Source organism: Rissa tridactyla, chromosome 22, assembly GCF_028500815.1.
Source record: "Rissa tridactyla isolate bRisTri1 chromosome 22, bRisTri1.patW.cur.20221130, whole genome shotgun sequence".
Taxonomy (NCBI): Eukaryota; Metazoa; Chordata; class Aves; order Charadriiformes; family Laridae; genus Rissa; species Rissa tridactyla.
In genome coordinates, this window is record NC_071487.1 from 5,976,498 (window position 1) to 5,998,618 (window position 22,121).

Sequence of the window (22,121 nt, forward strand, 5' to 3'; positions counted from 1 at the left end):
GCACAGGAGTTTTTGGCCCTTTGGAAGCCAGCCAGGAGGTGAGGAGCGCTGCTGGAGCAGGGGAGCAGGACAGACTGAGGGAAGAGCACGGTTATCCCACATCGCCAAAAGCTTCTGTACCATCCCATTGGACACAGCTGGGCAGCAAGAGAGTTTTGCATGTGAATATGATATTCCCTACCCCCCAATTAATTAGCAATGATGCTGCCGAAGCAATGCTAAAGCAATTATTCTGTTAAATAAGTAGTTCAAGCGTCCTGCACAGCGTCACCATTTTACAACAGTTTTCCGTAGAAACGTGCCTCGGAAGCCTTCAGCCCTGAAGGCGACCCCCAGCCACTACAACTGAGGTTTTTCCCTAAAGAGATTTGAACCTTTCACTACAGTCAAAAATTACAGCGAGGTGAAACTGGGCACTAAACAGAGAGAAAACAGCGATCCCGTTCTCACACAGAGATAAGCTTGTTTGCAAATTCTGGTTTTTGCAGAGTCCAAGTCGTCTGCTGTGGCTCAGCGGCAGAGACCAGATCAAGTATAATCCTCATACTTCCTTTTTCTAACGGCTAAAAACTTCATCTAAAGGGCCCCGGTAGTGGGTTGTTTCATCACCAATTTATGCTGACAAATATAACTGTACCTAGGGAGTACAGATACATCTTCTTTTCCTATTCAAAACCCACATAACGAAAATAACCGAGCAGCTCTCAAAAGCACTGGTTTTCACCCTGGTACACGAAAAGCGTCCTGGGGTTTGCAGACTGCCTTCCTTGAGCCCCCAGATTAAGCCAGAGAAGCTAGCCTGTTTTCAGACTGCGCACGCTCCTTTAAAATGGTGTGTGCCCCATCAGACAGTTTAAGGGGTCCAAAAATCGATATTAAAAAGAAACAAAACCTTGCTTTAAACTAAATGCCAGGAATTAGTGTTACCATGAAACTCTGCAATATTGTCTATGAAAAGTTAACTGCATGCTAAGAGCCCACAGTTGCTACCAATCTAGAAACGCGTAGCTCAAAAGCAACACATCACTAAGAATAATTCAAGAACTACAGCAGTATTAAAAGCGATGAGCAACAACTACCCGGGGACAAACAAAAGGCTCATCAAACCCAGCATCCCAGCAGCCACTGGCTGATGGCCGAGGAACCTGCACAGGGAGCAGCAAACCCGCGGCAGGCCTTCCTTAGGACACGCATTCAAACGGGCTGGAGACGTAAATCAAACCAGGAGTCTAGTCTAAAGAACGTGGACTGAGAAGGTAAGGCAAAAAACCAAAGATATCATTCACTTGGTTTATTTTGTACATCAGGTTTATAAATTACTCCCATTAGGACAAGATCTGCTGTGAAAGTGATCAGAGAAGAGGACTAGGCAGGCTGGTCAGTGAAGTTAAATTTGTTCACAACCAAGCGGTCGCAACTGTTTGTGGGAGAGAGAGGGACACCAGGACCTGTTGCAGAATCTGTACTGGGCATTTCAAGGTCACCTCAAAGCAGGGTCTCAGCGGACGGATGTCTCCAAAACACTCTATCCAGCAATAAATTTCCTACAATAAACACAAAGCAGTCATTAAGCAGTGCTTCCTGCAAAGTGCTACAGCAGCCAACACTACAGACAGATGGCAAAAGCCTCCAGTACCCAGGTGAGAAGTTTCTGTTACAGAAGCCAATACAGGCACGGCAGAACGCAGGCCTGTAGTCTCTTTGGAAGGAACCACAGGCCACCCCAGAAACATCCTCTTTCTCTGTTCCTGTAGAGGAATATGGTCCTTCTGGATGATTTATGCACAATGACACATCAAAGCTCTTGCTTCAAAACAGAGAACACGTGCTGCGGGAACGTATCCACGTTCCTACCACTGGCTAAGAAAATTTTTAAGCAAAACCAAGCCCTTACTAGATAATTCAATTGTCTCTACATGACTTGAGAGCTTTTCCACTGACTTGTCCGTAAACATCTACGGTCACTTGAGATGCTACAAGTGCAGCTGACTTTCATGAAAAGTTTCTTTCACCCTTTGGTTACACCAAGGACCTGTGCAATACCTATTTTGAAACCAGGGAAGGCACAGTAAATTGTTTAAACTGCAACAAGTATCTCTGGGAATCGGCTTACAAAAGTACTAAGGATTTGCCCTGTGACTTCCAGACTCACCAATTTCCATATAAAATACTGTGTAGCTTCAAGGCTTTCATTTAGCAACACTTAAATGTAACTGTTATTCTGAATAGAAGGAAACAAATATTGGGATGTATACAGTTTCCCGGGGACCTCTTCCAGTCAGCATCCTTTAATGCAAGGCAAAAATCTTCCTAACTTCTATCTGCGGCAAAGAATAAAAAGGTTCTAAGCCTGCCTACTACACAAATATGCATTTAGAGGCCTAATAGAAGGTATCGTCTCATTGCTGCTCTAGCTTCGCGGATGGTCAGTCTTCTAGAAGATTCAGACTAGCATATTTCATATGCAATTAAAGAAAGAAAAAAAACAAACCTGAGAAAGCCAATTTTCCAATGAATTTGTGGTAAACAGTAACCAGCTCTAAACCTTCAACTTACTTTTAATAACAGTTACAAGGACCAGAAAGGAGCCTGAATTTGCCTAGCAACAAAACTAGTCATGAGCTTGAAGACATTCTACCTAGGATTAGAAATAAACAGATCTGTCAAAAGGTCCGTATTACCACAAAACACCTGATCTGACTCCTCAAGAACCACATCACATTGTGATAAATCCTTGCAAAAATAAACACGTGAAAAATCCATACTCTTATTAATATTTCATCCATATGGCTCTCTATGAAGCCCCGTATAAAAAAAAAAAAAAAAAAAGCCCCCAAAATCAAAATAAGCAGTTCTGTTTTCGACCAATAATATGATTGTGCCCTGGACAAACATCAATGCAACGCTACTACTTCAGCTAAGAAATGCACAAACAAAACTTACCATTAGAGGGAAGCTTAGTCTTCAGTTTTATACTTGCCACCAATGTAGGGAACATACTGAAGGACCAGCTTCCAGTCTGTGACCCATATTAAACCAGTACCAGCTACACCACCCCACGTAACGAGGGTGGGAGTCCTGAAGAAGAGACACACACACATGCAGGTAAACAAAATTAATTCTCCATTGTGAAAGGTCTGGCAAATACTCATCGCTAAGGTGCCTGGAAAAGTAATTTAAATCAAGAAAAAGGCTTGGCAGAAAACCTTGAAAGAATCTCACGTACGCTGAAAATTATTAGTCCCCCACGAGATATTTTACAGGAGAGGGTCGATATGTGTTTACTTAAAAATGGCATTACCAAGTTATGAAAAGACAGGCTTAATTATTTAAATTAAGCAGAGGGGCATCCTCCTTCTCTGCTCTGCCTTGGTGAGGCCACAGCTGGAGTACTGTGTGCAGTTCTGGGCTCCCCAGTTCAAGAAGGACAGGGAACTGCTGGAGAGGGGACAGCAAAGGGCTGCCAAGATGCTGAGGGGACTGGAACACCTCTCTGATGAAGAAAGGCTGAGGGATTTGGGTCTCTTCAGGCTGGAAAAAAAGACAACTGCGGAGGGATCTTATCAATGCTTATAAATACTGAAAGGGGGGGTGTCAGGAGGATGGGGCCAGGCTCTTCTCAGTGGTGCCCGGGGACAGGACAAGGGGTAACGGGCACAAACTTGACCATGGGAAGTTCCACCTAAACGTGAGGAGCAACTTCTTTGCTGTGAGGGTGGCAGAGCCCTGGCACAGGCTGCCCAGAGAGGTGGGGGAGTCTCTGTCTGTGGAGACGTTCCAGACCCGCCTGGACGCATTCCTGTGCCACCTGCTGTGGGTGACCCTGCTCTGGAGGAGATGATCTCCAGAGGTCCCTTCCAACCCCTGCCAGTCTGGGATTCTGTGATTCTACTGCTATAACTCACGTCCCCTTTCCTCTGGCCCGCAGGCTGCTTCATTCTCCCCCACGCAACCCCGCAGAGCGGCACCCGCTGACACCGCGACAAACATTTACGGCTCTAAAGCACTTATGGTGACAGCCGGAGCAACCCGGAGGCCAAATCCACCTCGGCCAAACCCCCGCCAGACGGACAGACACCCCCCTGCCCCCCTCATCTCAGCTCTTCAAACCCGCGGGGCCGGGGTCAGCTGGCCTCAGACGGAGCACAGAGTTGCAGAGTGAAGCGGAGGGGAATGGAAAGGGCTCGGGAAACACTTTCATGCTGCTCAGGTGCGCGGTGGGGGCCGAGGCCCGTCCCGGGGTCCACGGGAGCGGCGGCCGCCGCTCCCGTGGACCCCGGGACGGGCCTCGGCCCCCACCGCGCACCCAAGACCCACTGTGAAGGAGCCCCGGGGGGAACTGAGCACCCTCGGGCCGGGTCTCACCAGTTCTGAAGGAGCTGGACGTAGCGCGGCCCCACCAACTTGCTCAACATCCCGCCGCCACCGTCGCCTTCAAAGTCACCCCGACGGCGCAGGCGCGGACGCGCCGCGGGGCGAAGAAGGACCCCCAAGGGCGGCACCGCGCATGCGCGTTTGAAAGGGAGGGGCTGGCCGCCGCGCTGCCTGAGTCGAGCGGCGTTGTCGTGGCAACAGCGCCCCCCCCCCCCCCCCCCCCCCCCCCCCCAAGGTCGTCGGCCATCATGGCGCCACGGCGGCGAGGTGGACGCGCAGCGGATGGACGTGAGCCCTGAGGGGATGGAGTGTCCCCAAGCTGGAGAGGGGACACGAGCCCTGAGGGGACAGTCCTGTCTTCACACTGGAGAGGGGACACAAGAACCGAGGGGATGGACTGTCCCCTCATTGGAGAGGGGACACGAGCCCTGAGGGGATGGTCCTGTCTTCACACTAGAGAAGGGACACGAGCCCTGAGGGGACGGTCCTGTCTTCACGTTGGAGAGGGGACACAAGAACTGAGGGGACGGACTGTCCCCTCCGTGGAGAGGGGACACAAGCACTGGGGATGGACTGTCCCCACACTGGAGAGGGGCCATGAGCCCTGAGGGGGTGGGACTGTCCTCGCACTGAGCTGGGACTGCTTCTCATCCTCCGTACTGTAGGAAAGCGGCCCCTTTCCAGAGCAGTTTCCCCAGTTTGCCCTCTGCAAGCCCCCCGTTGTCGCTGCCGCTCAGCCTCCCAACAGGTGAGGGAATTTCAAGCCAGATTTTTTCAGCAGAGGATTCTAAATCCAACCGTCAATTCTGTTGTAAGGTTCCCCTGGCTCCGCTCCGAGCCTGCAGGAGTCCTGGGGGACGCTGGAGCCCGAAGCGCTCGTCTGCCCGAGACCCGCGCCTGGCCTGCCAAAGCCGCAGGGCTGCAAACGCTCCCCGTGCTCCCAGCGCAAACCCGCAGTAACCGTGTCCGGCAGCGATGCCGGCAGCCACCGACTTCCCTCACACCCTGTGCTGGCAGAGCGGAGCCTGTTGCAAAAATCCAGCTCCTGTTTTTTTCTCACCAGGGCACAGAACAACTATTTTATCAGCCCTTTGCTTGACTGACTCAACGTCGCGTTTCCTACTGATGCTTCGAGTGTTTCTCTGCCTGGGCGCCAGCAGGGTGACGCGGGTTACTGAGCCGTGCAGACTTTTGGGTTCATTTCTGCGAGCTGTCTCCCCGCTGCCCACGCACCAGCTGGTGCCCAAGGAAGTCGGACGGGAGCTTCGCGGCATGCATTCCTGCAGGAAACCGGTGCCTTTGCCACAGCCACCGCGTTACCAAGGGTACTGGGGGGGGAAGCAAGCCTGGTGAACAGGCTCCGCACGGGTTTTGCTTTTTTAATGTCTGTTTAGCTCCATGGAGTCATGCGCACACGTCTCAGCTTTCATTTTGCATTTAAAGTTTCCTAGATGTCAAAAAAAAGATATTAATAACAAAGGCAAAATAACTCAATACTCAAAAGGCAATGAAAAACAGCTCAATGTTTGTCTTCAGAAAAGCCTTGGGGTTTTGAAGCCAGGTTGCGGCGGGGAGGTGTATCCTACTGCTTTACCCCGGTCAAGGCAGACCGGCAAAGATGCAGTAATACCACCAATTACCTGGTTAAAACAAAACAGCGGCAATATTAGCAACTCGTCCTTCCAATATGGTTTGCTGTCATCTGCAGTTCCAGCGCTGTGTGATACCACGCTTGCTCCTTCCCCGCGGAAACTCCTTTTAACTGTTGGGAGAACGTTCACACCGCAACAGGGACAGCTATGCCTCCAAAGCCTGGCTCCTGAAGGTGAGGGTGGCTTTCTCCTCTTGGTGACCTCTGTGGCACAAATGATTCTGAAGCAGAAAAGAAAGTGCAGTGAGCCCGGTTGTCCAGAGCTGCCTTAGGGACACCACAGTAAAGCAAAACGCGGTGTTCAACCATTAGAACAATCCGCGTCTCTCAGGCCACCAGAGCAAGTGGGGATGTCTCTGTTGATGCCTTGCAGCAACAAAAATCACTCCCCATTTAAAGCAGTGAGGGGGAGTTTTCTGCTCCGAGAGAGCAGACGGCTCTGCGATAGCTTGTCCTTGCTCTAAGGACAGTTCACGGCCATATCTGACCGTGCCAGCAGCACGTGACATTAGCCCACAGGATCTGATAGTCTCATCCCACCTCTTGACTCATCTCCAGGGTGAAAATGCTTTTGAGCTTTCACCGAGGAACCTCCAGCTCCGCGTCAGCTGGTGGCCACTGCTTGGATCTTGGGCAAACTATTTGCTCTCAGCCACTCAGCAGCAGCCCCCGTCTGTCGCTCCTTGTTCCTGCCCTCACCTGATCTCCCAGCCCAAGGCTGTTCCGGCCTCTGGGGCTTGTCTGCTTTACCTTCAGCCTTGTGCATCTCTGAGCATCCCTCTTCCGAGCTGCAACCTTGCTCCCAAGCATGTGTTTCTTGTCTGGATCACGTATAACCTTGGTTTCTTGATCCTTCACCCTTGTCCCGATAGGCGTGGATGGCTCCCCTCCTCACCCCAAGGATGCCCCTCTCCCCTGGCCTGGCAGCTCACGTTTCAGATTTCACGGTAACCCAAGTGTTTGGTGTCTTTAAACAGTTTGGCTTCTCTGGGCCTGCCCTGGCCATTAGCCAGCTGAAGGGACAAGAGTAAACAGGTCCAGCACAGGCTCTGGCCACACAACAGCACAACCCCCGAGGCTGAACTGGCTCTTCCATGTGAGAACACGCCGGAAACAACCCCTGTGAGGAGGGAGCGAAGGCAAAGGGGATGAGGCAAGGTACATCAGCCTGGACAAGGAGACGCAGAATTGAAAGGACTCATTCGATGCACTCGGTGCAGCTTGGGAAGGGCAGTGCGCTACCTCAGAGCTTGCTCGAGATGAGAGAGGGGCAGCCAGGGCTCAGTGAGATTTAACTAACTACTGCAAGAGCCACTGCTCAGTTAATTCAGACTGTTTTTCCTGCGTGACTCTATGCGGACAAGCCCCGAGCTGGAGCGGCACAGCAGAATCACAGGCAAAAGGAGGGCTGCTTTCTGGCAGCATCTGCTCTCTGCACCCAGGGTCTCGGAGAGGGTCCACGAGGGCTCAGTGCTCCTGGATGCAGCTGCTGCAACTCTGTTTCCCCCAAAATGTCGTCACTAATGTGCCAAGCGAAGTGGCGGCGGAGGGCTAACCCAACCACTGAAACCACAAGGGTTGAAGCTATGACGATTTGGGGAAATACCTGCTGATCAGAGGGGCAAAAGCCCGGGGACCTGCTCGGTGAAGCCTGGAGGATGAGGACAGGGAGAGCCCGGCTGGGCAGCGCAGGGTTTGAAGATACTGTGGCCGGGGCTGGGCCCTTGGCAGAGGGTGACGGAGAGATCCCACGTGCTTCAGCGTGGCCAGGGCATAGCCTCACCCTACGGATGAGGCTGGGAGGGTGAGAACCTATGAGCCTGGGCTGCCTCTCGGTACCGGATCCAGCCCATTTTCGCAGGGTTTAACCCTCTTAAACGCTCTGCCACATTGTCTCCCTCATTACTGGTCTACGCTGGGCTCCTGGTACGGACTGGGTGCATTTGACCTGATTTCCAACTTGCCCTGGGCTGGTACCACCCTCGCTGGGTGCTCCCCAGGGCTGGGCAGAGGCAAGGAAGCGACAGCCGTGCTGTGACATGGAACCATCAAATTGTCTGGGTTGGAAGGGACCTTTCAGATCATCGAGTCCAACCATCAACCCAACACCGCCAAACCCACCACTGACCCGTGTCCCTCAGCACCACGTCTGCCCGGCTTTTCAATCCCTCCAGGGATGGCGACTCCACCACTGCCCTGGGCAGCCTGGTCCAGTGCTTCACAACCCTTTTGGGGAAGAAATTTTTCCTAATATCCATCCTAAACCTCCCCTGGGGCAACTGGAAGCTGTTTCCTCTTGTCCCATCGCCTGTTCCTTGGGAGAAGAGACCGACCCCCCCCGGCTGCCCCCTCCTTTCAGGGAGCTGCAGAGAGCGAGAAGGTCTCCCCTCAGCCTCCTCTTCTCCAGGCTGAACACCCCCCGACAGACATCTCCTCCTCCCAGCCAGGCAGGGGCTGTGTTCCCAACACAAACCTTTCCAGCAATAAAAATGAAGACGACACCCCAGCCAGGTGTAACCCGGGCTAAAACGCACGCTGCCCCGTGAGAGAAAGCACCCGAGCGGTGGCGGAGGACCCCATCGACCACAGCCGAGCCAGAGGAGGACTGCCACAGGGACAGCCCAGCACCTCCGTGTCTGCCACAGCGCTTCCGACGGCTGCTGGGGAAGGTGCCCGGATCCCACGGTGACGGGCAGCGCTGGAAACCGTCCCTGGAGGCTGCGTCACGCTGCTGATGCGGGTGGGCAGGACCTGTGCCCAGCGCACAGGAACGGAGCGAGTGGGCAGTGTCCGAAAACCTGCCTTGTCTTGTCTTGTCTTTTTTTTTTTTTTTTTTAGTACAAGGTAAAACCTTTATTACAACTTTTCATTCATAGGTATACAATATCTGAAAGACAGATATGGGGAAAAAAAAGTAATATTGTTATAAAATGTCACATTTATTGCTACATTACTGTTATATACAGGACAGTTCTCAAAATCTACTTTAAAAAAGTTAGGATTATTTAAAAATTCCAAATAATCCAGCCAGCTGTTTTGACACTTGTATAAAATTATTTAAAAAAATGAAAACAATTCATATCTTGAGGCACTCAGAAACACAATTTTATCCCCCAATTGTGATTCATTTCAAAGAACAACGCATTTCCCACCCCCAAATACTTTATTTTTTTTTTTTTTTTTGCTGGGTTAGGCATATATATATATATATTTACTATATATATAGTTCAAAACTATAATGTGTATCTGATTTAAGAACAAGGATTTCAGCCACTTAAGTACATCTGGATTTACAGGTAGGCAGCATAAACATCAAAAGCAAGGACCATTTTTTTAAAGGCCAAAAACGAAAACCAAAAACAACCCAAAACTTTCTACGGGGTTAAAAATAAACAACTTCCGCAGGCATCTCCCATCTGCTCTCCCACACCCCCCCCACACCCCCTCCCCCCCACCGTCCTACAAAAATATATAGAAAGAGCAACCCAGTAACGCTTCGTTTCCCCAACGAGCTGGAGCCCCCCGTAGAAAATGGGCCATTTCCTGCAGACCGCGAGGTCCAAGCGTGTGGTTGGGGTCATCCCTGCTCCGCTTCCCTGGGTGCCTCTTTCTCCTCTCCCCTCTCCCGGCAAATTGACCACCGCTGGCAGGAGGCTGCGCGACTTCCCACGGCTCCTTCCCTCCCCGAGAGGCCCCACGGAACAAGGTTTGCTCAAAAGCTGGTGGGTTTCAAGTGATTTGGGAAGACGTGGCACCGGGGAAGGGGGAACCGCAGCGTCCCTAGCTCGCTGCCGCGGGGAGCTCCGTGGCTCCCCAGGGCACAGCCCAGGGATGCAGGGCACAGGGATGCTCTTCAGCAAAAGGCCTCGGTACCCGCCACACCCCATTTTGAAGCACAAACCCCTTTGCTCTCCCGTACTGGTGCCCGCAGCTGCACCGTGCCAAGATGTAACAGGGCGCGAGTTTTATTCCCTCTCCTTCCAACGCAGCAGGCGCTTGGCTGGACCAGGGTGGGTGTCACAAGGCCTGAGGAGCAAGAAGCGTACAAAAGCAGAGGGACAGAAATACCGGCGTGGAGACCCATGGCAGGGCTGCCCCTTGCCCCCTGAGGGGGGACGCAAGACGGACACAGAAGTTTCGGCAGAACGGATGCCTGCGGCCTGCACCGCCCTCCCCACCAGAGACCACCTCCACGCTCGGCTCCCGCGGGAGTCCCGCAGGCAAAGGCACTGCAGCTGCCGGCTCTGCAGAACGGGGGAATTGCCCTGAAGGTCAAACCTCTGCGCAGAGCACTGGGTCCGTCCATGCCTGCCCCAAGGGCAGTGGGGCAGGGAGGCGCAGCCGTGCCACGAGACCAACCTGTGGCATCCGCCTCCCAAATGCTCCCACCTCCGCCCCAGCAGCTGGTGGCACGGCTCTGCCCCGCTGCGAAGAAACCCACGGTGGCTGCGCACAAAGGGAAACGGCTCGGAGGTGCTGGCTGGAGAGACTGGGAAGCGCGGGAGGAAGGAAGACGCACCTTCAGGCTTGAGGCGGTTGAAGGACCAAGCCAAGCCTGAGGGTCAGGCATTAACGGAGCAGAACATAGAGCCGGGCAGCAACGAGGGGGGACACGGCTGCTCCATTCAGGGGTGCTGGGGGAGATGGTGTGAGATGAAGGGTACCGGCAGCGGGCTGCCGAGCACCGAGCAGAAGGCACAGGAGGGTGAAGGGTGCGTGGAGGAGCCCTAGGACCTGGTCTTGCCCCCTCCGATTCGGTGCTCAGCTCCTGCAGCAGGAATTGGAAGGGATGTTCCTGTGATCCCACCCCTTGTCTATTCCCCGCCCAGCTCCAGGGCACAGGTCTTGAAATGCTTTTGGAGCTGCTAGAAATGAAGCTGGACCCTGAGAGCAGCAGGGAGCAGGAACTCGGCAGGCATGGACAAGAGCAGAGAGAACGGGATGGGCTGGGATCTGGAGAGCCCTGGGGGAGAGGAAAAGGGGGGTTGCATAGGATTTAACAGGGCAAAGACCTTGTGCAAGCTTGCGGTACGGAAAACAGGTCTTGCTATTGCTGGTGTCGAGCAGGAATGGGGGAATCCAGTGGCCACGGCTTGCTCCAGGTCAGCCAGCACTGCACTTTGGGGGCTGATGGCTCGTCCTGGCCCAACTCCAGCACCAGCTTTCCTTCACCTCCCCATTCGCAGCTATTTTCTAAAACCCCAGGCCAGGGGCTTGCTGAAACTGGAGCTGGCCCAGAGCCACCAGCACAGCACACGGCAGGGCCCGCAAGAGGACCACGGGCTCCACTGGCACCGAAGCTGGCAGCCTCCCCATGACGAGCAAAGCGCGGGGACGCAGGGGACTGGGGGTTTCAAAGGCCTCCTGTTTGTCAAGGCCCCCCCCGCCTGCCGAGGGGGAGGATGCGCTGAATCGCCCAGCAAGGGCCCAGGGCCCAAAGGCTCTGCTGGCTTCAGTGGGGACATGCATGAGGTGCAAAGGACCTTTGAAGTGCCTTCTGCGCTGAACCTGAAATTGCAGACTCCTGGGGAAACCCCAGCCTGATTCTGTCCTTCCTCTTCAATTGCCATAGGGCAGCGAGTGCAAAACCTCCAGGAAAACGGCTCATCACTGATGCACGGGCAAGAGGAAAAAGCTGTTTGCTCAAGTGACAGCTGGGGAGGTTTCACACCACACTTCTGCATTTCTCCGCTGGAGAGGGCAAAAACCCCGACTGCAGAGCAGGGCAGACCCCTGGCCCTGGAGTGATGGCACACAGGGAGGGGGCAGCAAGTTGACCCCACCGTGTGGGGCTGGCACGGATCTGTTCCCGACAGCCAGATGTGGGACCTCGGGGTGCGCATCTCACTTGAGTCTCCCCGATTCCTGCAAACCATCTGCCCGGGCACTGTGGCGCCCCTTGCTCCCGGGCTGGAGCTCGGTGCAGACAGGAGGGGCACAGACTGGGATCCAGATGTCCCGGGTTCTGTCCCTCCCGCTAACACACGTCCGTAGGATACCAGCGCCAAGCTGTGACAGCAGGAGGGCGGAGAGCCCGAGGAGATGTTGGCAAAGAGCTGGAGCTGAACTCAAGCCAGGCCGCGAGCAGGTCTGACTGGTGGGTCACAGGCAAGTGAGCGACTGCCAAACCAGGGGTTAACTGGAATTTTGCTCCCCAGAGTGCGCTGGCAGCAGCTGTGGGGCTGTGAGCCCTCGACGCCGAGCGCCGTCAGGAGACCGTCAAGGTGCAGTCTCTGAGAAGCTGCAGCTGTTTTGCTCTGGGGCAAAAGCAGGTGAAGAGGGAGAAAGAATAAAAATCTGCAATTTTTACTGTCAATAAACTGGATTCCAGACACTCCCCAGCACCTGGCGGCACACAGAGCTCTCCGGCGGGATGCGCGGGGAGGCAGGGGGCTGCTCGCGGGGGGAGAAAGAGGAGATCCCTTGGGCTCAGGACCCGAGGGCTGCACTCCAGCGCTGGCCCTGCCACACAAGAAGTGTCCCATGGCAGCTGCGCGCCTGGGACCATGGTTCCGCTCTCGGACCGCGACACAGCTCAGCTGCTGCGGCCTGAGGAAAGAGAAACTAAAAAATGCACACAGGGGAAGGCGGCGTCTCCCCTGACTCCCGGTCTGACGGAGGAAGCTTTGTGGGAGCTCTGCGACCCCCAGCGCTGAGGGGGGAGAACCCAAGCATGCAAGGCCGAGAAAGGACGCGGAGAACTGTAGCATGTCACCCCTCCGTGACACCTCTCTGCGCAGGACCACCGGCGCGAGGGACGCGCAGACAGGCAGAGAAGCAAGTTTGAGGAGATAAGTAGACTGTAGGACTGCGCGGTTGAACGCCAGCAGAGCTGTGGGCTGGGGAGGGCGCAGACCCTGGCCCTCTTCGACCACGACACCTAAAGGCAGGAGTTTCATTGCAACAGGCTGATATTTTGGGGACAGCACCTGACAATGCTCATTTTCAGAAAAGCCACTTTCCCTGGCAGGTGACGGGCACCATGTTCACCCTGAGCCAAACACACTGGCGTGCCAAAGTAATTCCTCCTTGCTGCGATTCCTCCCTGCGATTTCCTCTGCGATTTCTCCCTGTGCACCCGGGGAGCAGAGATGTCACCGCGGCTGCGCGGGGCTGGCGCTGGCAGCAAACGCGCCGGCACACAAAGCACCCTGCGCCATGGAGGCAGCTCCTGGGCACAGCACTACCAGCCCCTGACACCGCGCTTTGCTGCTGGAGGAACCAAGATCTCCCCCAAACCCTGGCACCAGGGGTTTATGCTCAAGGACCTTCGTCCAAGCCTCGCCAAGGAAGGAAGCTGGTTTTGCAGGCAAGAAAAGAGCATCTAAACTACCCACATGCAGATGAAAAGCCCCATCTCTGTTGCAGTGCCTGGTGGTTTGGGGATGATGGGAGAGGCTCTGTCTCATCAGGAGTCCCCCCTTGGCCTTCAGGCGTCAGCAAGGACTTGGCGGGGGTGAAGGAGTTCAGCAAAATTTTGAACAAATCATAAATCTTCGCACATTTCCAATTTTGAGGAGTTTCTGGATTTTTCCTGACTACAATCTCTTTTTTCTTTAAATCCAGTTGTACGTGACTGCTACCTCAAATTCTTGTTGCAAAATCCAAGTGTCGGGGAAGCACTTCTTCATTTTTTTTTTTGTATGGTTTCAAGCTTGCCAGGGCTGGGATGTTGCTCCGTCCCTCCCTGGCCCCGGGACAGTGGCACTGGGCAAACAGAAAACCCCGCGCAGCGAGCGCCCTGCCGACCCCAGCGCCCTCCGGCCGACTGGGCAGAAACGCTCGCGGGATGACGTAGCCGCTTACAGGCTGCAGAAAGCAGCTGATGAGTCCCCGGTTCCTACCCCAGAGCACGAATCGGGGTTGTCTGAGCCTCCGGACCCGGCTGGCAGGCTATGGAGGGGCACTGCCCCCTCCCTGCGTGCTTTACCAGACCCAAACTGAACTTGCTCCAGCACCTGAAGCACAACCCGACGCGGCAGGACACTTCAGGAAGACACGGCTTTTGCTGCAAGGGAACTGCTCCATGGGGACAAGGCTGTCACACACGGAGGAAAACCTCATCCGTCTCACGCTGCCCGTCGCTTAAGCAGGCAGAAGAACCCGAGGGAGGGAAGAGCGTTGTAACCTGACAAGGTAATTAGGCTGAAACATGTCTGTTGACACAGGCAAGAAGAACGTGTGTTCCCGGGCTGCAGGGACCACAGCCACTGGCCTTTCCCGGCCTTCCTGGGGACAGAGCTGGAGGCTGCTGGAATCTCGGGTCTCACCACACAGCAGCGATGGTGGGAGCAGCAGGCTGTGGGCAGGGAAAGCCCGGAGCACCTGAAAACCTCAGAGCTCTGGTTGGACCTTGCAGAGTCCCGGGCACTGCCGGTGCCAGGGGCAGCAGGGAGAGATGGTCCCGTGCTGCTCCGGCACTTGTAAGCGGCTCCTCTCCGAGATGCTACAGGGGCTGAGCTCGCGGTATCCGGATGTAGGTGGGAGATGAGGAATATCCCGAGCATTTCCAGCAAGCTCTGCTGGAGCAGAAAACACAGCTACGAGCACAGAGGAGCACCAGGAGGTTACGCCAAAGCCTAGGAAGTGCCACAGGACCTAATCCTGTTCGCCAGTCCTTCCCTTTCCCTATGCCAAAGCGATACAGCCTCCCCAGGAGCACAGGCCAGAGAAGCAGAAGGGAGAGACAGACCCTGCTGCTGGGGGTCCTGCTGGACTCGCTGTCCCCATGTCCCCCCGCCAGGCCAGCACCCGTGCCCCGTGAACTACCCTGCCTGATTGGGCTCTGCCAGGCAGATGTGGGCAGCAGCCGGCCCCCGTCCGAGAGCATCACAGACACCGCCGAGACGGGATTTAACATCCCCCCGGGGAGCTGACCCCGTCTGCCTGCAGAGCTGGGAAGAACCGGGCACCAAAAGTTTCAGAAGGGGGAGGAGAGGGAAGAAACAAGAATAAATTCCTGGTGGACGCTTTTCCGTTGCCAACTCCAGAATGGTTGCCACAGCTCAGCACTGCCAAGCACCTCTTCCTTTGCTCTCACACCTCCGGGGCACCCTGCCACATGGTGGGGCTGCCAAGGGTCTTCCTCCTGCTGAGCACACTGGGGCAGTCTGCAGCGACACTGGGAAGCCCTCGGAGCGAAGGGATTGTTGGCCCAGCTTGGCTCCTGGAGCATCTTGTGCAGGACAGGAGCTTACTGCTCCCCTCCTTTCCAGCACAGAGAGAGGAGCCCACACGCAGGTGACAGCGGCCACTCTGCATCCCCCGGGCAAGCCGGGCGCACGCTGAGCTGAGTTTGCCTCCAAGGATGCTTTGGAGATACGGCAGCGGGTGAAGGCGGGGTGCGAAACCACCCCTCTCCCCAAGCCTGCAGCGTTTCGCATTTCCCGTGGTGGTGGCTCCAGTGCGGGGAGAAGCTGCGCAAAGACGGGGATCCTGCTGCTGGTCACTGCAGCGCGCGCAGGGGTAGCTGCTCCCTTTCCTGCCACCTTGGGCTCCGCTGCCTGCTGCCAGCGTCTGCGGGTCCAACTGCTGCAAGGTCAACCCACACAGTGTCCCGCTGCTGCCTCTGCTCCGTCCGACTCGGCCTCTTCCCAATCCTCCAGCTTTGTTCAGTTCGTCTTTGTTCAGTGCTGCCCCTGGAAGCGCCTCTGGCAGCGGGTGTTTGCTCAGACGCGTGGGCAAGAGGCGCTTTCCTCCGCCCTGGCCTTTCCTCTTGCATCCGTGTTGCTTCTTTGCTTACCTTTGAAAGCGCCCCGGTCCCTCAGTTCTCTTCCACCCCCCAAGGCCTGCTCTCTCCCAGCAGCCCGTCCACCATCACGACGCTCTGCGACAGCGATGGGGCAGCAGGACCACGGCCTCCGGGATCCTCCAGGAATAAAACAAATCTTGGAGAGACCCTTGGTGGACCTCGGTCACCTCCCGGGAGGAGCGGGAGCGCTGCTGAGGGACGCTGCTGCGACTTGCTTTGCTGTTTAACTTCCTTTTCCCAAATCAGAAGTGGCCAAAGCAAAGAGATGGTGAATTCAGCACGTGAGTTTGTTTGTTTTTTCATAATGGAAGGTACAAGCCAGGCAAGGAAGAACATTCCCTCGCTGTGGCTACATTCGCTTTTAGTGGCTTTCAGAGCCGAATCTGAGAATTCCTCTCTTTATATCCAGTCTCTCTTAATACAATTTTAATATTCTGGTTGATCCTAAAGATGCAACGTTAACTATAGAAACAGCAGCAGAAAAGCATGGGGTACAAGACATTTTTTTTTATACAAAAAAAAATTCTTTTCGTTGCTTACAAAACATATGCAAAAGAAGCTAAAAAAACCAAAAGGCATTGCTATTTGTTCTACATAAAAAATCTCATAACTAATGTTCTTTTTTTTTAAAAAAGAAATATCAAGCTTAGGCACAATTTTGCTGCTGGCTGCTTGTGAACAAGCCAAGAGAACACGCCACCCCCTCCTAACTGAGTGATATGTATTGACTGTTCCGCACTTTATACTTAAGGCAATTTTTTTGTTTTCGTTTTGTTTTTGACAAAGTGTTTTGTTTTTTTTTTCCACCCCTTACGTCATGCCAGGATCCGTCCACGTGTGTCAGTATTAGCAGTACTAAAGTTTATGGTTCGAGAAGGTTGCAGGTCACACCGAGGGTTTTCTTCCTACAGATCTCTCTATCCAGAGGAACAAAAAGATCTACAAATAAAAAAAAAAAACCCAAAAGCCCGAAGTGAGAAAAACCCAAATGAGAATAAAACTCTGCTCCTTGCGTGGGGAGGCTGCAACCCCCCTTCCACAGCCCCTCATCTCCGCAGGAGACATCAGCCCCGAGGGCTCCATGTGGCTGCAGCGGCCGAGACCCAAGCTCTATTCTGCCAAGACACCAGCTTTGTCTTTAATTATTTCCAGGGCAGCCCCGGGCACCCACCGACACCGGGGACGACGCTGGGGGACCACGGCCCTCGCTGACGGGGGTCACCGCTCCTGGATCTGCTCAATCTCCCGCCGACATCCCCACACCGCTTGGGCCAAACAGGCTCCGGCTACTCCTGGCCAAGCACGGGGTTTCCTTAAAAACGGGGACAGCCCAGCAGAGCCTGTGCTGGCCACAGTCTCGCGGTGGGGAATTTTCACCTTCTGTGTCTTTCTCGGCATTTCTGGGACCTGCCCGATCCCTCCCATAGGGCCACTGGGCTAAACCGGGGAGGTGCAGAGCAGCGCGGAGCTCACGCAGGGCAGTGAGAGCCCCGAAACCCTCCTGGCTACAGGGCTGCCCCTCTCCTGTGGGGCAGAGGCTTTGGGTGTCCACGGATGAGCAAACGGCATGCACGCGCGAGTCATTTACTTAAGGTTAAGAATTACACTGGCTGGTGCCGAACGAGTGGGGCTTAGCAGCCAAAGCAGAGCGGCACGCGTTGGGTGGGACCTGCAGGGGGGTGCTGGGATCATGGGGCGGGGGACAATACCTTTACATGTGTCCAACAGGGTTGTGACCATCTCCTAGACCAGGATGTGAAGCTGAAAGTGTCATCTGGGGATCGCCTACTACTCCGGACACTTTCTCCTCTTCCCGACGCTTCAAGCAGGCTGCTTTAGGGTTGAGATTGCGCTCTATGCCAAAAACAGCAAGGGAGGGAGGGAAGCAACCTCAGTTTGGGCAACAGCGTCGCGCACGGCAGCAGCATCCGAAAGAGAGAGCGAGGACACGAGTCCCAGGACAGACACACGGGACCATGCAAGGAAACAACCTCAGTACGAGCTGCTCTTTGCCTGCCGCTCCTTGCAGCGGCTGCAGGAACTCGGCCGGCCCCCTGCCAGAGCACAACCCCGTGCCCGGCTGAAACGCCATGCCAGTTTAAACATGTGCTCGCTTACAGAAAACCCCGAGTGCCTCAGCCAGCTCTCGGAGTCGAGGACTGAGTTTTCCAAAGCTGCTTAATGGAATCCGGGTGCCAAATTCCCATTAAGCACGAGGGGAGACGGACGGAGCAGCCTTGAATCCGCCCCAGGCTGGCGCTTTGGAAAGCTCAGCCTGCCGCGCGCTGCACCCAGGGTGCCGCAAACACACACCCTCGCACCAAACGCAGGAATCACAACAGAGGTGCCCGCGCACGCAGAGGTGTGGAGGGGGGGGGAGAGAAAAGCCCCGAAATGCACCTGCCAGCTGTTACCATACCTCGTACTTGCTGCTCCAGGCCCAGAATGACCTGCACCGCTTGCTGTAGGATGATCAGTTTGGTCTGTGCTTTGTCCGTTTTTAAGTGCATCTGACACATGCGTCCCAGTTCTTTAAAGGCCTCGTTAATGTCCCGCACACGCACCCTTTCCCTGGCGTTATTGGCCATTCTCCTCTCCCGGTCCCTCAGATCTTTGTCCTCCAGTGACAAGGCCTCGTCTGTACTGCTGGGTTCATAGCACCACAGGGATTAGTCAGGGGGGCGGTACCGAGGGGGGGGCTATACGTTGCCGTGCTGGTAGTGCTTCTGGTGTCCACTGGAAACGGCTCAAACAGCCTCACTTTGCAAAGCCAATTCGTCTCGGGTCCCTCCTGGAGCGACCCAGGCTATTCGGGCTGCGCGTCACCCCTGCAAGCCACGCGAAGGTGCTGCCAGCACGGGGCCGGAGGGTGCTGCCAGGGGCGAGGGCGGGCAGTGGGTGCAGTACTGGCACCCACACCTTCTCCCCCGCTGCAAAATTTTGCCCGTTTGTTTTTGGCTGAAAACCGTACCTTTGCGGGGAATCTCAGCCAAAAACATCGGGTTCATCCCCCAGGGAAGACTTTTTGGCAGAAAGCAAATCCCTCTTTGTAAAATTTCCTTCAAAAAATTCCCGCCTGCAGCAAAATTCCTCCCAGTGAAAGCGTTTCGGGCAGCTGTGCCGCAGCCTGGTCCGGCACCCTAATGTGGGTGAGGGCAGCACCGGGGGCAGGAGCCAAGTGCCCCGGCTGCTGCCGAGGGTCAGTATCAGATGCAGACACTGAATTCAGCCCAAATCACTCTGGAAGGGGGTGATTTTCTTTTCCAGGCACGGTCAGGGGCTTTGGGAGAGCCTCCATCGCCGGCAGCACCCTGCGGGTGCCCAAAACAGGCAGGGACAAGGGGGAAGGCAGAGTCGTGCTGGCAGCATCTTAAACCGTGGCCTCGCCCGCAGCCCATCCCCTCCAAACCCCCAATTTACTGTCCAGACAACCTTCTCCCCCAGAGCAAAAATTCTTGCGGGAAAGCCACCTATCTGAGGAGGGTCCTCGGGTGAGACCTGGCACTGGGACAGACTGTGGCCTTCGGCTCCAGGGGAACCCCGCGGGGATAAGCCTTCACCAAAGAGGGGCCACGGAATCAGAGCCTTCCTGGATGCGCCGGGGGATCTGAGGAGCCTCCAGACGGTGCCCGACTGCGGGGAGGGGGAGCAAGGGCTCCTCAGGCGAGCATTTGCCTCTGTGGGACAGAGGGTTGCCCACTGTCCCTGCCTGCGTCCTCTCCTCGCTGCCTTTTCCCTGCTCGTGTCCCTTCCTCACTGCCTCGGTGGCCCAGCTGGCACCGCCACCGTCTCTCCAGCATGCCTGGGGTGGCCGTGGGAGCGGAGCCACCAGCCGCGCTGGCACCCGAGCCCACCAGCAGCAGGAACCCAGATCGTTCCTCTGAATGCATGCCGGCAGCGGCGGTTCCTGGCTGGTGGCAGGGACATAGCTCTGCCGCAGCTGGGCAGGATGGAGCCGTATTTTAGTGGTGGTTTCGGCAGTGTTAGGTTGATGGTCAGACTCGATGATCTCAAAGGTCCCTTCCAACCTAGACAGTTCCATTATTCTACGATTCTATATCCCCGCCACCGGCAAGTGCTGCTGGTGCTTTGCGCGGCCATGCTGGGTCCCCCAGGTTACGAGGACACACACTGTCTTGGCTGCCTTGTGCCCTGCTCAAAGAGGGCACTACCTGCCTGCCTGGCCCCCTGCTCTTCTTGCCCTTCCTGCCCCTTTAGCTGCTGCCAGCAGCACGAGGATCCTGGTAGCCCCGTCTGGGCATGTGGGGACCCGATGGCCCCACGCCCGTGCCAGCCCTGCAGGAGGGGACGTGGGGGACGCCTCCTCTCCTGCAAAGCAGCCCGAAGGCCAAACCCGCCGGAGAAGGGACACCTTTGCTGCCTGCGCTAACGCCTGCTGACAGCAGCACGGGGGGGCTCAGCTCGCTGCCCTGGCTGCCTCCAAGAAGGGTTTAAAAAGGGACAAGCGTGGGAGACCAAAGTGAACACGGTGCCAACTCTGTCTAGCCCCTGCCCCCCACCGCCCCTCGGCTCCTGCCTCCATCCGCAAGCAGCAAGTACAAGGTAGAGAGTGGGACCACCGAGAGGTCACGGCTGGGGACTGTCTGTAGGAGATCGGAAAGAACAGAACCAAAAAATAAAAACTCGAAATAAAAAAATAAAAAGGAAGGGGAAATTAAAAAAGAGACAGGAAAAAAATATACATGTTATGAAAGGCAAAAAATTACAAACTGAAGAGAGGCACAAAGGACTCCAACATCAATGCAACAGCAGAGGCCAGCAGAGAGGAGCACAGCCAGGCACAAACCACCGATGCGTGTTACAACAGCCTCTGCAGAGAGAAAGGGGGTTAACCTGCCACGGCCCCCTGCGCAGCGGGGCCGGCGAGCAGGAGCATGCACTGCGGGATGCGGGAACAAAGCAGCAAAGTCTGCCGGAGCGGGAAGCCAAGCTCTCTGCTTCCCTCCCACCGGGACGCGGCACCCGAGGCAAGCACGGGCAGCCGAGACGGGCGCAGGAAGGGAGCGAGTGTGCCCTGTGGCTCCAGGCTCTGCTAGGGACGCGCAGTGCTCCCAGCTCGCATCAGAGATGAGTGTACAGGCAGCGAGGGCTGCCCAACCTTGGGCTCGGTGTCTCCATCCCGCTGCCCCTCGCACGGCTCCAGCCAGGCCCAGGAGTTTGCCGGGTGCCTGCAGAGCCAGGGGCACAGTGGTGGGGACAGGAGCACAGAGCGGGACAACGGGGCATCGCTTGCTGCTGCTGCGGCCGTGGGCAGAGACGGGCTCTGTGCTTGGAGCAGCCATTGGAGAGACGTCAGATCTGGGCCCCCACTGGGAGATTTGATGGGTTTTGTGATTGATTTTTTTTTTTTCATTTTGTTGGCCAAGCAGCTGAGCAAAACACCTGGCTGCGGGAAAGCGAGGACGGCGCAGGTGCCCCCTCCGGGGACCGGCATGCAGCACACACAGTGGCAGGGGGGAACAAAAGAGAGAACAGCAGGGATGCAAAAAAGGGGGGAAAAAAAAAGAAAAAGGGAAAAAAAAACCAAAGGACATCAACAGCCTTGGGAACCCAAGGCCACAGGGGAGAGAGACAGTGCGAGGCACCACAGCACGTGTCACAGGAGACAGACAGACAGACAGCCCCGTGCCGATCAGATACGTAAAATATCACCACTCCGGGACCCTCACTGACCTCTAACTTGTTGCTCCAGGTTCAGTATGACTGATACGGCCTGGTGTAGGATTAGCAGTTTGGTCTGCGGTTTTTCGCTGTTTAGGTGGAGTTGGCACATGCGTCCGAGCTCTTTAAAGGCCTCGTTGATGTCACGGACCCGCAGGCGCTCACGGGCATTATTGGCGACCCTCCTTTCTCTCTCTCTCTCGGCTTTTTGCTCTGGGGGAAGAAGATCGTCCTCCTCATCCTCATCTTGACTAATGGTTTAAAATAAGAACGAGACAGGGACATTCCTCGCGTGCACTCTCAGCACTGGTCAACTCACAGAAAAGAAACACATGTCGAGGCACCGAGATGCCAAGCCCCGCGTGTGGCCCTGCGAGCCCCACGCTCAGACACAGGGACACGCAGTGACTTTGGAGAGAAGCGATTAAGGCTCTTCTTCTGCATCTTTTTTTTTGGTTTGTTTTTAAATGACAAAGAAAGAAACCACAACAACGCGATTAAGGCCTGAGCTTGTTGCTGGGAGGTTGCAGCGTGGCCTGGAGAAGGTGTGGGGCCAACACTGGTGTCCCAGTCTGGTGTTTTGGGAAGACGCAGCCCTCTGCCTCCAGGGCAGGAGGTGGCCGCAGTCTGGCAGAAGCGGGGCTGGCGCTGCCCCTCCGGGCA

The 22,121-nt window shown here is 55.6% G+C and overlaps 2 protein-coding genes across 22 annotated transcripts in view; both read right to left on the reverse strand.

Moving 5' to 3' along the window:
- Window positions 1-1,276: 1,276 nt before the first annotated feature.
- LOC128900775 (cytochrome b-c1 complex subunit 10) lies at window positions 1,277-4,513 on the reverse strand. The gene is made up of 3 exons (XM_054182288.1): window positions 4,366-4,513; window positions 2,944-3,078; window positions 1,277-1,544 (listed from the first exon to the last, which is right to left on the reverse strand). Exons 1-2 carry the CDS (start codon window positions 4,413-4,415, stop codon window positions 2,958-2,960), a joined length of 171 nt encoding a protein of 56 aa, XP_054038263.1. The 5' UTR covers window positions 4,416-4,513; the 3' UTR covers window positions 1,277-1,544; window positions 2,944-2,957.
- A 4,639-nt stretch (window positions 4,514-9,152) lies between these two features.
- The window catches only part of TCF3 (transcription factor 3), an 85,478-nt gene continuing 72,509 nt past the window's right edge, over window positions 9,153-22,121 (reverse strand). For 10 of the 21 annotated variants that reach the window (XM_054182368.1, XM_054182369.1, XM_054182372.1 and 7 more), the window contains 3 exons: window positions 21,471-21,709; window positions 17,486-17,630; window positions 9,153-16,715 (listed from right to left, as the gene is read on the reverse strand). In XM_054182368.1, coding sequence (XP_054038343.1) covers window positions 17,488-17,630; window positions 21,471-21,709 — 382 coding nt within the window. In that variant the 3' untranslated portion in view covers window positions 9,153-16,715; window positions 17,486-17,487. Of the gene's footprint in view, window positions 16,716-17,485; window positions 17,631-18,195; window positions 18,423-21,470; window positions 21,710-22,121 lie in introns of those variants that run through there. The other 11 variants (XM_054182374.1, XM_054182360.1, XM_054182359.1 and 8 more) reach the window with 5 other exon arrangements.